Genomic DNA, 16,604 nt, shown 5'->3' on the forward strand with positions numbered 1-16,604 from the left:
CAGTGCTTGTTTCAGCCGGCATTTGAGGGGGAAGGACAGGGTGGGCATTATGACAGGTGCAAGAGAGGTTCATAGGTCCACTTTGGCAAGACAATATGGTACACACAGTTTCATATTTGTCGAATGTAGGATCAATTTATTGCTGTAGTGTGAGATTCTACTGAGAGTGGTTAAGTGCTACAGGCTTGAGGTGTATAGACTGTGTGAGAAACCACGGAGACAGTGAATGGAAAGCAACTGACAACTACTGACTTCTACTATTTTTTCGGCAGCACGAAAAAATAGACAAAATATTTCTAAAAAATATATTCCAGAATGAAACTTCAACTCACTGCAGGTCCTATCATCTCCTTTGGCGACCCGTAAAAAGGGAAGGGGGAGAAGGACAGATTACTCCCATGAATGTGACAACTGTTACCATAAAAATCAAATACAAGTCTGAAATGACATGTGGCATACTGTAAGTTATTTCATAAATAAATAGTTTGCATCTCATTGCCCTCACAATTTCTGTCTGCTATTGATGATTTTATCGGTAACAGTTGTCACATTCATGGGAGTAATCTGTCTTTCTCCCCCTCTTTTTTAAGGGTCCCAAAGGAGATGAAGGAAACTGCAGTGAGTTGAAGCTTTTTCATTCTGGAATATATTTTTATGAAAATATTGCTATTTTGTGCTGCCCGAAAAAATAGAGAAGTCAGAGTTGTCAGTTGCTTTTCCATCACTGTTCCGTGGTTCTCTCCAACACAGTCAATACACCCTCAAGCCTGAGCACTTAACCACTCTCAGTAGAACTCCAGCACACAGCAAAAAATGATCACATCTCCAGCAAATATGAAAACTGTCTGTACCATATTGTCTTGCCAGTGGGAACCTTCATGAACCCTCCTTGCAATTCAAATGCCCACCCTCCCTCCCCCCAAACTGACGGCTGAAAAACAATCCACACAGACGTGGAAACAATTTGACGCATCGACTCGAATTCTTTATTCTCACAGGGCCAATTGCATTTTTTATTGTGTTTGTTGCACAGTGATTTTTCACCAGGATGTTAATTTGACATTTTAATAATAAACATTGTGTGAGTGGCCTCCAGTGCTGTGGTGGAATTGCCCCAATCCCGTCTCACAGCTGATCCTCTGGCTGGCCCACTCTCCCCTTAGCCATACTCGCTTATTCATGACAATCTACATGTGTGACAATTACCTGCACAATCCGTCTATGTCAGCACCAGTTGCCCCTCTATTCAGTGTAATGGCATTTCTCCATGGCAGCTTGAGCAAGATGTGGTAGATAGAGGCCATCATTTGCTCGAGCACAGGAATGGGTCTCTATTTATAGTGCAGAAAGCGACTAAGATTGTGACTGTCAAATGGGGCTCTTTTTCTATCCCATCTATAGTCTACAACGGTGTGACGGCATCTGTCATAGATCATGTAATATAATACACTCAGGTCGAAGTATTGTCCTCTTAGGATTATCCTCATATTGACACATGAAGGGTTGTATTAACTGGCCGAGAATATCAAGAGGAGCGAGGACGATGTGTTAAATCTTGGCTCCTGCAGAATTTCATTTACTTGCCTTCATGTAGCTTTGATCCATATTTGCTTGTTTATTGCCTAATGTTTACTTACAGTCTCATAATAATGTCCTTTGCAAGCTCACCCTCCAAAAATAGCATCATTCCTTGTGCGAAAATAGGAAAGTAACAACCCCAGTTTTTATCAGTAGTGACTTTTTTTTTTTTTGAGCAAGTGTTGTGTGCTTCTCTCTCAGGGGAGCAAGGGGGCCATGGTTTACCCGGGCTGGAAGGGCTACCTGGTGCCAAGGTAAGTGACAGTATCGGCACAGAGAGGTTTCTCATCTGCCATCACCTAACCTGATTAGAAAGTGAAGGAAAGTGTTTTCTCTCTACTTCATTCTCATTACAGAACATATTATGTGTAATTTTCTGAAATGAGACATCCAGCTGAAAATAACTCTAAAATAAAGGCTTGCCAGTGTGAAAGTGAAACACATTATGGGTTCCTGTTGAAGTCATGAGTCACCTTAAGGGAAAATAATTATGTTAAAAAGAATTCAATCACTTCTTTTTTGAAACACTGACTGAACTAATTTCAGGTGGAAATTTTTGAAACTGAAATGCAGTATACCACGGCAGTTTGAAGCTAAAGTGTTTATGTAATAGTTAACCATCCGCACAATGAACTGCTACTATTGGACGCATTTATGTTAATGATACAAAACTAGCCCTGCATGCAACTTCTCACAGCGTCCTGTACCTAAATCTGTATGAAACAGCTGATGTGTGTGTGTCTGTTATACGATCAAAGGTGTGACATATACAAAGGTTATTTAGTTTAATTTAGTGTAGCTTAACTTTGTAAGGAGGTTGTTATCTACATTTCAGATTTTTCTGAGTAAACAGCGTATAGTGTTTTGAAAGTGTTTTAGCTTTTTTATCATTGCATTTGTTAGAAACACTGAGTGCCCAGGAGCATTCATTATACCCAGGTTTAGGCAGTTTCTGATATCACTATAAATGTGTCCGCTTCACATGACAGTGATTTATGTGTATTCTTCATGTGTATGCCTTCTAACTGACACATCTTGTTGGGTTTCTTTCAGGGCGATATTGGTTTTCCTGGTCCATCCGGGATAGCAGGTCCTCAAGTAAGTGAGTTTAGTTTTTTTTTTTTTTTTTTGGGGGGCGGGGGGGGGGGGGGTTCTTGATTAATTTACCTTGACTCATGCTCCTCCTTGATCAGTTGATCAGTCTGTGTTGTTTAAGTCTGCTGCTGGCAACAAGTCGATGATGTTTCAGAAGCACTCAGAATAGCAGCTATCAAAACAAAAGTGCCATAACACCACACTACTTCCTTTAAGAGCTCGGATATAGACCTGTGGTATGTACAGTGGATTTTCTGTGGAGCTATAGTAGCAGCTGGTGCTATAAAATAAATGGGAGGTTGCAGAGGTGCAGTAGATATGACACCATTGAGGACCTGTCAAACACGGTCTGTTCTCTTCCTGTGTTTGTGATTGACAGGGGACGAAGCCCGGCACTCGTGGAGAGCCAGGGATCCCAGAGAGAGCCGGTGAGATGCAGCATCTAACTCTCTTTGAGCTGTCAATCCACGCGTCATTCCTTTGTCACTGCCGACTGACACATCGGCTGTCTCTGTTCTCTGACAGGGTGAGAGGGGGCCGCTTGGAGAAGACAGGATTCCCAGGCCCGAGGGACCCCAAGTGTTGCTGTAAGGATGCTACATGAAATCTGTTTGCTCTTCGCTTTATAATCACAAGTAGATGATGCCAAAGAACATTCCAGTAATGTCCAGGTTGGAAATATGGCTTCGAATAACACACTGTTCCTTCACTGTATATCAGCAGGTTGTTTTACCATTACACGGGAAAAAAGAACATGATTCAAGGACAATATGGATAAAATATATTAATATATATATATATTTATTATAGATGATTACATTCTTCTATGTAATTTACCATCAGAGATGGTTTCGTAATTTTCCCTGTAAGCGGCACAATGGAACAGTGTTCGCACAGCAATCAGGATCATTATCCCTTGGTTGAGTGAGATATCTCATTAACTGTGGAGATTACTAGGAGTGCAACAGTGCTGATCCAATCGAAGGTGGGAGCTGATACAAAATGTCTTTGTTTGTGTTGCGCTCCTTGAGCAGGGCAGACCTGGAAAAGACGGAACTCCGGATACAAGGTGAGTTGTGCGAACACGCTGCAAATCCCCTATTATAGAAAGTGCTTTTACATCAGCCGAGCTACAGAAAAAGATGGCACAGCAGATTTTTATTCTCACCACCCCACCCCCCACCCCACCCCCCACCCCCCCCCCCCCCCCCCCCCCCGCCCCCCCCCCGCCAAAAGCTACAGCATCCTGAGTGCATTAAACCTATTTGCATATTTGAGATTTTAACGATAAAAACTAAATGGAATCCTGCAGATTTAAGGCTTTGTTGACTTTTAGTCTTTTTACCCTAATTATACAGTTAATGCTTTCAGGCAATGATAAAATGTTTGTAATAGAGGGCAGTAGACACTTAGATTAAATGTGCATTTTCCTGCCTGATGAACCTGGCTAAAATTGAAACAAATACTGCAGCAAAGTCTGTTTTTAGGTGACTGATCTAATTTATTATACGCTATTTACTACATAATCACACAGAATGGGCTCACAGCATGAAGAACAGATCTGCCATGAATAGCCATTCTCAGCACATTATACAATCTAATACCCAAAATGGATTGACTATGAATATTTCTGTTTTGCTCCTTGATTTACAAGATTTTTTCACCTTACACCTTAATGACAGCCCCAAGAGTTTATTGTTTTCTCATTATTATTGGTTAATATTCTTCCATCAAAATCTCACTATTGCACAGAGCCTTTTCTACAGTTTCATTCTCATGTCTTTCTGCCATGGTGCTTGACTTTGTGGTGGGACAACAGTGCCATCTAGCAGGTGGCTTTGCTCCTATACCCAGATTCCTTGCACACTGCTTTGAGGTTTAATGTAATGCTCAGGGAAGCATATTTCAGTGGGCAAGATGATAGATTTAAGCCTCCCATCAGGCACTGGGGAATACAGAGTACTGCAGATTAAAGCAGGCAGGGGAGAACAGCATCACAAAGAGATGCCCGCTTTAAAACCACATCATGCCAGATTGTCTTTTGCATGGCTCCTGTAATCCAGCAGGAAATTGATACAAAGATGCTCCCAGAGGTATTGCTGTGTGCGCAGTAAAGGGAAGCAATGAGTAGTGACAGGGAGGGATTGGAAGACACAAGATGTTGTGACATGAAGCCCGAGACAGGTATTTTCTCTCCCTGCGCCTCCATACAGTAGAGACAGCTGGTGGGAAAGCAGGCATTTCTAAAACAAAACAGGAGTGATACAGAGGAGCCGTGACATTGCAGAAGGTGAAACCCTATACAGGGAGATATTATACAAGCAATACACCTGAGCTGAGTAAGAAGCAATCAATGCACAGTCATCTGAAAAAAAGTACATCTCTCAAAGTCAGGTAATTCAAGAAAAGCTCGCTCAGTTTTTTTTTTTTCTCAGACAACAAAACAGAAAGTTCTGCAAATATTAGAGTAAATATGAGCAACATGCTAATATGGTGGTTTTAAATAATACTAATCTCAGCTTCACGTCTACAGATTAGAATAATGGAGTTTTTTGTGTGCCCCTGCATGTTACTGAACATCAATACTCAGAGTGGATGAAAAGCTTCAGGGGTGGCATCATTTCTTTTTCCAATTATTCGCATTCCAGTTTACGTTTTTGTCTACAACAAGGCCTTAAAATACATTTTTCTGCTTTTACTTCTAAGGGAGCTACAGGTAGAGCAGGGGACAGAGGATCCAAAGGAGAACGTGTAAGTAGTATCATTCCTGTTTTCCTAAAAAGAAGCTGTTTTTATGGCACAGACTATAATGCACAAAAAAAAAGGTTTTGATGAATAGTAATGAAAGTCTTCACTTCAGCACAAATATGACTAATCCCCACAAGCACATAAGCACTGGATAAAGGCATTTAACGCTCAGTACAGTTTCCTGTTGTATTTGCAAGGCAAAATTAAAGAGCTCTGTCACACTTCTGCAGTAATCTATTGCAAATGCTGGTAATGGAGGATGCAGAATGAGGCTTTTAGCTTTATATTTGGCAACAGAACTCCAGGACAGGTGACTGACTGGACACATTAAGAGAAATGGGTCGCTGTGTACTGCATGTTAAGTGATACAGTTGGGTATGAGTAAGAGCTAAAAATTATGATGACTGTGCTGTAGCTTTTGCCAGTCAGTGATTTTATTTATCTTGATCTGTATGATGCAAAATGTCTTGTAGTATTATATAGAGCTAAGTCTGTGCTGCTGTAACACAGGGTGATGCAGGGATTCCCGGAGAAAGAGGTGTTCAAGGTGAGAGGGGTCGCCCAGGTGATCCTGGCCCCGTTGGACCGATCGGACCACAAGGCCAAAAAGGTGATCCTGGCCCTCCAGGACAGCTGGACAGTGTAAATCTCCGGGTAAGTTGTAAAGTAGCAAATTTCTCAGAGCAAACAAAGACTGTACTCGCAGATGATTAAAGCCTTAATCAGCCTACCCCCTGCATGAGCTTGTGTAACTAGTTCAGTTCCCTGTGTGGAAAATGGTGCAGCCACAGATTTCTGCATGAAACATCAAACAAGGCTGTGCAAGGGAGGTTGCTGTTCTCTTTCTGCTCAACACTTCCCACTCCTGATCATCTAGGCGCAACAGAAGGTCAGAGAGGGAGAGAGATGGAGACAGAGAGAAAGACAGAGATATGTGGGCGTGCCTAGAGATCTGCAGAGCAGTGAAAACACCTCCGTGTGTCACAGACATTTTACACATACTGTACGCAGTCACAACAGTTATATAACATTCACAGCAGAGATGAAAAACTGTTTTGAATGCAAAGATTCAAGGTCCAAGGCTGTAGTTGTTTGCCATTGCTACTGATGCAGCCCTGGAAAGATCTAACAGTGCAGTTGAGAAGGGTTCACATGACTGACATAAAGTATGCTTTCTTTTTTAAACCATGTTATTCTGGGTTTCTTAAATCCTTTGAGTGCGAGAGCATATATGTTATATACTGGCTTTGATGTTACATACATTTAGAGCCAGAAAGAACCATGACAAGCTATACTTTTCCTGTTAAGTGCACATCTGGACATAAAGACACTTAGAAATCTCTTTATAGATGTATAATACCAAATTTAATATTCTCTGAATGAATCCATTTTATTTCCAGCTGGGTTTAAGGTACAGATGTTACATTATAATGCAAGCTGAGTTTTCACTGAATAGTTCAGAGTTAAGAATAGTTAAGAGCTGAAGAAAGCAGAATTTTAGCAGTAATCAGTCCATCAGCATGATTTCCATGACCTTTATAGATGAAATTTGTGATACAGATCTATGATAAATTAAAGGAAAAATCACCATGATGTGTCTTAGTCAGGTGCTTTGATGGTGGTGGTGATTCACATCATCTTCATACTCATCAAACCATTCAGTGCCCCCTCGTGTCCTATGGATGGAGACATTGTGATCCTGCTTCTACTAATTTTTCCTGTAATTTATCACTCGTCTGTATATGACAGGTATCTTCTTGATTTTCATGCCATGATAACTATTGTCTGTATTGTATCTCCTCAGCTGCCAGTTCACTATATGAATGAAAGTTTAGTTACTGTTTCCGTCTCCTAAATGTCTTTCTTTTTTTTTTTTGTGTAGCGATTCTTCAGTGAATTTCATGTTATTCTCTCTACGCACAGGGTGATCCCGGCTTCATGGAGGAACTCAAAACGTTTATTCGAAATGAAGTATTGAGGGTCCTTGAAGGTACCATTCTGTCCATCTATATTCTGCGTTTTCTCCCTTGTGTCATCTCTAAGCATTTTTCATTTGAATTTTTTATTTTTCTTACCTTGCAGAGAAGCTGTCGAGCGCTGCCATGCTTCAGAAGACACCTGCAGGCATCTTAGCTTCACAGGTCCAAGGGCCTCCAGGACCTCCTGGCAAGGACGGATTGCCAGGCCCGCCAGGAGAGCCTGGACCTCCTGGTCTTCAAGGTAGGAGCTAAAGTTGGAAGGCAGAACATCTGGACCGTAACATAACCTCAGGAAAATAACCACTTCTGTTACAATATGTATAAGAAATAACATTCTTTATTTATGAAAACTGTTTTTGAAACTTGATTAACCATTTGTTGCCTGATGTAATTGAATGTTTATGTAGCCACGACATATGTGTACGGCTCCTTGGTGCTTTAAATATACCAATTAGTCCAACCAGCATATGCTGTATCACACATGTAACCTTTTTTTTTTTTTTTTAAGGAGGCAGCATTTACTATTATAAAACCAGGGCTGCAGGTTGGCATGAACTCAGTTTAAGATGTTTTTCTGCATGCAAAGAGTTGACATTGGTAACTGGCTGGGTTGGGGTGAGGGCACCAATGTAGGCTAACGCTTGCATTTTGTAGGGATTCATGGGTATTTTTCTCTTGCTTACACCCACATATCAATGCAGACTGAGGGGCGGGAAGCAGAGGAAAGGCCAGGAGTGTGGTGCACAGCGGCTCTCTGGGAAATATGAAGACAAACGAAGAATTGGCTCTGAATAAGAGAAAGTATTATCAGTGCGGACAGGAAAGAGCCACAGTATTGATACCTCACTCCAGGAAAGAAAGCTCCTAAAATATAAAAGGAGCATAGTCAGGAAAGCGGGTGAACATTCTTTATCAAACTGACACAACTTCCTGACTGCTCATGCAGCATTGATGGTTTGCTGGTCAGGCATTATACCTCAAACTTGCCTAGAATTTCTATTGTGTCCGCAGCAGAACTACGGTATCTTAACTTTGGAAAGGGAGGAGTGTGTTACGTGTTGGTGCAGATCAAGACACTGCATCGGCCTTTCTCTTTAAGCTTTGTATCTACCTCACATTATTCAAGACCATTTACACGTTAACCCACTGCTATAATATAAAATGCTTCTTTCATTCATGAATAATATAGTAAAAGTAGTATTTGTGCTGTGTTAATGCCACTCGCATTACACGTCTTGGATTTTGTTCTGCTTGTTTAATTTTTTTATGCTTCAAACAAGTGTTTTATAGGTGATTCTTAATGCAGCTTTGCAATAAATATTTATTGAAAATAAAGAGGAAAGTTATTTCCCTTGATAAATCAAAAATTCAACAACTTCTTAATTTTTTCTTTGTTGACTTGTGCCTCCACTCAGCTGGGGAGAGAGTTTGAGGTAATATTTCCTCATTATTTCTCGTCATCCTCCGCTGGAGACTGTGCTCCTCTGGAATATCCAATTTGACTTCTTCTCCAATATGCCAAAATGAATTGTTTATGGAGAAAAATAACCCCTCTGTTGGATTCACAGTCTTTTTTTCCTCATGGTTTGATTTCACAATGGTGAAAGTCTCAAGCTGTTAGAGAATACCCATAAGGATGCATGCTGAAGAGCATCATTTCTTTTTTGTTATTTTTCCCCTCTTTTGTTGTAATTGTTTGGTCATTCTATTCATCTTTTACTTCTGAGATCATAATGGAAATACTCACTGATGTAAGTCATTGTGTGTTAAGTGCGTATTTCATAAATTCAAATTTTGTTGTTTTAACATTCATTTTTTATTTTGTATTTCAGTGCATTCTGTATATTTATTGATACTGACTTAAACAAAGTGTCTTTTATTATATCAGGATATAAACTCTGTGTTTCAGAGCTGCTCTGCTTTGTGCTGTACAATATGAATATGTCAGTAAATATCTAACAGTAATTGGTCTGTGATGGAGCAGCTGCTCAAAGAAAGGTGTTTTTTTTGTAAGGCAAAGTATGAATAAATAGATATTGCTGTTCATACTGTATACAGCAGTGTACAACAGGTGCAAAACTGCAATCCTGTCAATCAAGTCTGAAAAACCACTCTGTGGCAATATTATTTTTTACTAATGTGTTTTGTCCATTAGTGCCCCTCAAAACAGTTTGTTTTAAACCATGTACCGACACAGTATGCCATTTTCAATTTATCAGTGTGCACCAGTCCAGCATGCCACCCAAGCTTATTGCCCTGTGTGCTATTCAGTTTTTTTTTTTTTGCTTAAGGTACAGTTCTCTTTTCTCCATGGTACGTCTCCTCCCTGAATGAATGCCCCAGGCTCTGTGAGTGTTGAAAGAAGTCTCATTATTGCGACAATGTGTGGATAGCCCCTCTCTCTTTGAGACTCAGTTTTGAGGCGTTCATAAGCCTTTTTTCTGAGATTTTCTCTGACATGTAAGCATTGAAGCATTTCCCCTTTGGGGCAGGCGGTGCAAAGCTTGATACTCCTTTCAATGTTTCTGATGCACTCCATGCAACTGCTGGTCCTGAGACTCCATTACTTTAAGTGCCTCATGGGGAAATATTTTCACAGCCCCACACATTCTTACTTGGTATGCTGCTGTTTTTGAAATGTAAAGACTTACCAGCTTTGCATGGAGTGAGAAAGCTTGCTGGCCTGACTTGAAGATTATTGCACATTTTTTACCACCTTTTTTGACAAACTAAGCATGTGCGTGTGTTCGCCACTGCTTCTTTTTTCATCTTAGATGTAATCTAGTTTTCTCTCTGCAGCCAAATAGAAAAAGGCTGAGCTTCTCTGCACTAGCATTTCATTTTATGATCATGTTTAGGTTCTGGCAGAGAATTATATTTTTTTTTTTTTACTTTATCATCATCGAGTCTAGTTGTCATGAAGTGACATGATTGTTTCCTGCATCTGTTGCATCTGTTTGTTTTCTATAGAATGAATCCACCTTTAATTATGCCTCTCTTGTCACTTTCTGAATGCCTCTAGTGACCCGCGTCTGACCCATGATTGAAAAAGACTATTCCTCGGTTTTGAAATCTTCAAAGACAGAAAGCCGTACAAGCCCACAACATCGCCTTCTTCGAACACTAATGCACAGATGGCTTGTTTGACGATTTTTATTTTGACAGAATGTCAGTTCTTATTTTTTATTATTAAGAGGTTTAGGATTGAAAGTGGAAATCCAGAGTAGCCTATTTCTACATCAACTACAAAGGCTGCTTCTCTCAGCATAAGTGCAGACTTGATGCCTGACATTGTCATCATGTTGATGATGTTTATATCATCGAGAAGCTAATCTGTGATGTCGGAGTCGCTGCACAGATACAGAGGTTACAAAAGTGTGTCCCCATCTTGACAGTCCTTGGATTTTAACATGTTATGGTATTCGTACTAATCTTACTAACTGTGCTACACAGTCCGTAAACATGACACCACGCAGATCTGCTTCATCTTTGCAGTACTTGTATTCAGCCATAGTGTTGTGTCTGTCTGCAGGGTACCGGGGTCAGAAAGGAGAACGAGGCCAGCTTGGTCTGGGGTTACCGGGAGATCCAGGAGTCATGGGGCCACCAGGTAAGAACACCACACTGGACTTCGAGGCATCTTGGCTAGAGCACTTCATTTTATAAAATTTATGTGTTTTGGACGTGATCACATGGAGACTTGAGCCACTGGTTGAGCAGACAAAGTGCAAGAAAGGAAGGAGTGATTTTGTGCAATAAATCTACAGAACAGTCAGGAGCAGGCACCAGTGAAGACCGCTCCCAGAGGAAGTGCTTTGAGCTCTTTTCCTTTACATTCTAGACATTTTTCATCTTTACTGGTGCCTAAAAACATTAAATTAATCCTGCTGTAAATCTTAATATCAAGAATTTTGACAGAATTTAAAGTTAAAAAAACAACATCAAGTGAATAATACAAAGATATAGTTTTACTGCCACGTGGCCACATAATAACCATAAGCAACAGAAAACACAGTATTTGTGTCAAATTTGTCACAGAATGACCAGGAACTGCATTGACAACCCTGTTTCCGCCACATCTGCAAGTGTTTTTCTAACTGTTCACTAAAAGGAGGAAAGTGTAGTGTATGTCACTATGCTATCAGAGAGCTGGGGTTGTGTCACATCTCAAACCTGAAATTCTATTTCACCCTTCATTTGGTAATTCAGCATGCTGGAGATTAACACAGCTCCCAGATTGCACTATGTTTTCTAAAGCTCAGGGACCCCAAAAGAGGAGAAAATGCTGCAGTAACGGAGCGCTGACTGTAAAGTTGGTGTTGTCATGGACAAAAGTTTCACTGAACACAACTCAAGTTGTCAGCTTGTCCCCTGGTCCTGTGAACTAAAAAATAACTCCCTGTACCCCGATGGAGCGATGAGAAGTGGGATTACCTCACTGACTTCCAGTGTGTGACTGTAGGAGTTTATCATTGAACCTGAAGTCACTCAACCTACTGTATCTATCTATGTGCATAATGGATGTGTAGGGAAAAGGGGACCTGGCTGTGGCTCCTCTGGAGAGAACAAATCACGGCTGGTGGAAGACATCCTCTCTAGGGCCACATAGAGATAGGAAGCACCTTCGGCACATCGGGTGGGGTTAGACTTCAGCTGTAGTCGCATCTTGGGGAGAGTTGAGAAGTACTTGAACAAAATGAATGTGCTGTTCTACGTTTCCCCTTTGCATTTAGATCTGGACGATGAAATATTATTTCTACCAACCAAAAATTTCTGTCACTTGGCCATCATAATGAGCGACAGTCTGTACTTGAGGAGGGTTCATGAGGAATAGGATGTATGAGTCACATACAGAAGACAGGCAGACGGTAAAAATCCTCCTGACAGGCCACAACGTCTCTTTGTAACCGAATTTGATGGTAATTACTCCTGATGGTGCTGTTGCTAAGTCATGCCCACCTGTAGTGCATTAGTTATGTGCTGTTCTGTAGCTAATTAGCAGGGTTAAGCTAGCAGCTGTAAGCAGCCAGCTAAAGTTGTCGCCTGAATGCTAATTTAAATAATTGGAGGGTAAAAAGATTTTTGATTGTTCTGTGCACCTTTCAGTGTCCACAGCAGTTTGTGTGCGAGCAGTTAGAGGAGACGGATGTGGCGGTGAGGAAAAGGGAAAGTTGTGTTTTCATAGGGAGGGAAAGGAGCAGTGTCTGTGCTTCTTTTTGTACGAGCTGTAGAAGAGCTCCCTCCAGCTGTGACTGCTCTGACTGATGCAATGGACACTTCCTAGACTGGATTGCAGTGGAGGGTTTTTTTTTTTTTTTTTTTTTTTTTTTTTTTTTTTTTTTTTTTTTACAGGCTTACAAAGACACGTTGAAAAGAAAATGAAAGTGTTGCTTGTATTTGTGTTTGTACTGTACGGACACGATGTGAGAGACAAGGGACTGACGTTCAACTGCCTCTCCACCTCTACAAGCTGTTGCTAAGTAACATGAGATACTAATGTCTGCCATGATGACCTCGCCATATTAGAGAGTGAGGAAATGTATTTTCTCTGTCCGTTAGTGTCATTACAGTGAAATTAAAAAATGTATTAAGTGTAAATGAGATATCCAGCTTTTGAGGAAAAAAAGGAAACATGCTAGAAATGCTTGTTGGTGTTAAAGTGAAAAACATCATGGGTTGCGGTTGAAGTTAGGCTGTGTTAAGGGAAAATGATAATGTTAAGTCGAATTTAGTGCAGGCATTATAGCTAGAATTAATATCACAGTATATTATTATTAGATAGATAGATAGATGGATAGATAGATAGATAGATAGATAGATAGATAGATAGATAGATAGATAGATGAAAGTATAAATATCAATATAAAGTATCCTGTAACATTTTGGATTTAAACCAGCCATGTATGAGTATATACTTCCATACAGTGTGTCACACATCTTCACTAAGAGAGCCAGTGATGACTGTGCGTGTTTGTGTGAGGGAGCGTCTGCCTGCCTGTTTTATCACTAATGGAAAGCTCTACTGAACGATGATAAAGTGCATTTCAGCACAGGAATCAATAATGTCTAATTCTCTGTCAAGGCCCTCCTGGGATCACCTCTTCAGGCCCTCCTGGCTCTCCAGGGCCCCGTGGACCTCCTGGGACGTGTGACCCCAGTGACTGCCTCCTTCCATCCTTATGAACCCAGCAGAGTGGTTTTGGGCTAGTTGGAAGACAGACGTCCAGCTCCGAGCTCAGTGCAGCAGCCGCGGAGCAGGAAAACTGTATCTGACATCTTCCTCAGATCCGGTTTATCAGACAGACTCACAGCTGACCTCTTTTGTTCACTTTACAATAACATTTGGATGCAGTCGGGGTTTTTGTTCTTCTGGGATTGCTGTTGGGTTTGTTTTTGAATGAAATGGCAAACCTTTGAGTTTTATATTATTTTCATTACCGTGCTTTTAAGTTATTTCTTGTTTTCACATCCCCCTACTGTGATTTAATGCATTCCTTGTCAACTCTAATTATGTCATTCAAGACCATGAAATGACAAGTTCAGTCCTGTCTGAAAACATGATCTTAATTATTTGTTTGTCTCCTTAATGCGCATGCCTATGCACTCCTCTGTTCTTATTCAGATAAGCCAATGTGCTGGCAGAAGGTACATCTCTGTGTGTGTGTGTGTGTGTGTGTGTGAGAGAGAGAGAGAGAGAGAGAGAGAGAGAGAGAGAGAGAGAGAGAGAGAGAGAGAGAGAGAGAGAGAGAGAGAGAGAGAGAGAGAGAGAGAGAGAGAGAGAGAGAGAGAGAGAGAGAGAGAGAGAGAGAGAGAGAGAGAGAGAGAGAGAGAGAGAGAGAGAGATTAACTGAATGAATATTCTCGTTTTACATGTAGGTGGAAGAAAATTGCTGATTTTTGAAACACCTTATGCAACCAAAGGGCAGCAGATGTGTCTAATATGGAAATTATTTATTTTAAGCGTGTTCTTCTAAAGTCAGTAAGTAGTCAGTAATATTATTATTAGGAGGTGAATTAATACATTTTTGGATTACTGCAACTTTTTTTGACACATTTGCAGTGTGAATGATAATCATTTTTTAAAAGAATCTGCAGTATAATCATTGATAAAGATGTTTTCCCATTTTGTGTAGGTTATGCGTCAGCACTGAGCGCTCATCAGTGAAGTTTGCCATATATTTTTAACACAAAAATTTACAACTCATACTGTTTGTCTGACACTGTAAGGCACAGACATCAAGGACAGATTTTTCCACATGAGAAGAATTTACTTTAAACGTTGTCATATTTGTTTAAAGAGTGTGATGTGACCTCACATTCACTGTTACTGTTGGTCTGATCCGTAAATAAGTTGAATGAGTGACTGTGTTTTTTTTTTCCTTCTCTCTTTTCTTGTCTAATGGGGCTTATGATGGGACCTGACAATATAATTACAGTACATAAGCATAAGCTTAATGTGTCGTTGTAATGATACATTAAGGTTCTCACTTTTGTTCTCGCTCATACATCACTGCAGATGTTGATGAGTTTTTGTGTTTGAGATAATTATTAACGTATATTGTTTACATAGTGTCGTGTATGATGATTCCTCTGGTTTATTTGTATATTTTTGATTTTCAGCCACACAAAGGAAATCGGACTACTACACTACAACTTCAGACTTCTTATTCTGGTGAACCATTATACTCATAAACATACTTGAACTTTTTGTTGTTTGTTTTAACAGTATCATGGTGTACATCCTGGTTTTTCACTCACTGACCAGCACTGTGTGTCACTATGTACTGTCGGGTTTGGGGGTGTCTTAAGACTGGAGTTTATTTGATTTATTTATTTATTTGCTTTAACAGGTTTCAGGTTCATTTAAATGTAATTTCAGAAAGCTTTGAGTCAGCTTCACCTAAACAGGCCTTATGATATATCTTCTTCAGAAAGTCACATGTGACAGGCTGAATATCTTACTGAGGACAATCACACTGAAAATATGCAGAACTTCTTCAAGACAGAAAGACAAAAGTTCCCAGCATTCATATTCTGCATTTTAATTCATGCCCTTTTTGAAGATTTTCATGGAAATGCACAATTTGTTAATTTAAAATCTAACCTAAACTTTATCACACTAAACAACAAACTTTTATTTAGCAGAAAATATTAATGAGCCTGTAGCGTATATTATTCTGTTCATGCTTTCATTTTGAGCGCTGTTTAATGAAAGTTCGACTCAAAGGCTTTAAGTTCCCTTTTAAGTCTCCTGCTGTGATTAATGTTTGAAAAGTTCTGTGGGTGTATCTGAACTTTTGTGACGCTAAGAACTCAGTTCTATCTGAATTTCATCCTTTAAGATCTGTTTGACACTTTTTTTCTTTTCACTTCATGTCTCACATCATAGAAAGTCATCATGCTTCTCTTACACATGTAAATTATGATTCACATTTATTCTGATGCTGCAGAGGATTTTTTGTTTTATATTTTCTCAGCATGCCGACTTGGTTTTTATCTCTGTTAAATTTTATCAGCGTGAGTGGGTCTAATTTTAGATGAGTATTGAATCAAATGTGTGCCACTGACTTCATTTGTGAGTTGAAAGAGCCCCCTGCTGGATATGTATTTATTTTGTCATTGCTTGTAATGTGAATGGAAAACAATCTTTCTTTGGGTTATAGGCTTCATGAAATCCTTTCTTTCTATTGGCCTCTGTCCTTTCATCACCCTAATTTTCATATTCGGCTTAATGGGTTCCCCTTGGAGACAATAACGCCGACCTTGACCAAATTCAAATGAGACAGCATCAGCAAACTAATGGGATCTGAACTTTTTGGTGCACTGATGAGAGACCAGCTCTCTGCATATATTGAATTTAGCTGGAATTGATATTAATGTGCATTAGTTTGTGACTTCAATTTAGCTAAACAGAATGATAACTAGGTAGAACAAAAAAGAAAAAGGCTGCTGATGTCACAGCCCACTTCACTGGCAATTTGGTGCCAGCCATTTCACAGCTCTCCAAGTTAAAATCCATTTATTCTAAGTGGAAAATGTCAGATGAAAGCAAACTAAGGATGGAGGTGTTGCAGGTTGAAGCATCCTTCAAATGAAATGCTGTTTTACTTCTAAAGATACGCTTTGTCAGATAATGCAAAATTCACTTAAAACAATAACATCAGTTTTACACATCCACATCTTTCATTTTTGGCTGATTGTTTT

At 40.0% G+C, this 16,604-nt stretch overlaps 1 protein-coding gene across 1 annotated transcript in view; it reads left to right on the plus strand.

Annotated features, from left to right (window-relative positions):
- col19a1 (collagen type XIX alpha 1 chain) overlaps positions 1 to 13,608 on the plus strand; it is a 42,018-nt gene extending 28,410 nt beyond the window's left edge. Inside the window, exons 32-38 of the mRNA XM_022762317.1 lie at positions 5,380 to 5,424; positions 5,932 to 6,075; positions 7,345 to 7,411; positions 7,504 to 7,641; positions 8,412 to 8,503; positions 10,933 to 11,010; positions 13,483 to 13,608. Of these exons, the coding sequence (XP_022618038.1) occupies positions 5,380 to 5,424; positions 5,932 to 6,075; positions 7,345 to 7,411; positions 7,504 to 7,641; positions 8,412 to 8,503; positions 10,933 to 11,010; positions 13,483 to 13,608 (690 nt within the window). The remainder of the gene's footprint in view (positions 1 to 5,379; positions 5,425 to 5,931; positions 6,076 to 7,344; positions 7,412 to 7,503; positions 7,642 to 8,411; positions 8,504 to 10,932; positions 11,011 to 13,482) is intronic.
- The last annotated feature ends 2,996 nt before the right edge of the window (positions 13,609 to 16,604 follow it).

This window comes from Seriola dumerili, unplaced genomic scaffold (genome assembly GCF_002260705.1).
Source record: "Seriola dumerili isolate Sdu_G_001 unplaced genomic scaffold, Sdu_1.0 BDQW01000024.1, whole genome shotgun sequence".
In the NCBI taxonomy this organism is placed as follows: Eukaryota; Metazoa; Chordata; class Actinopteri; order Carangiformes; family Carangidae; genus Seriola; species Seriola dumerili.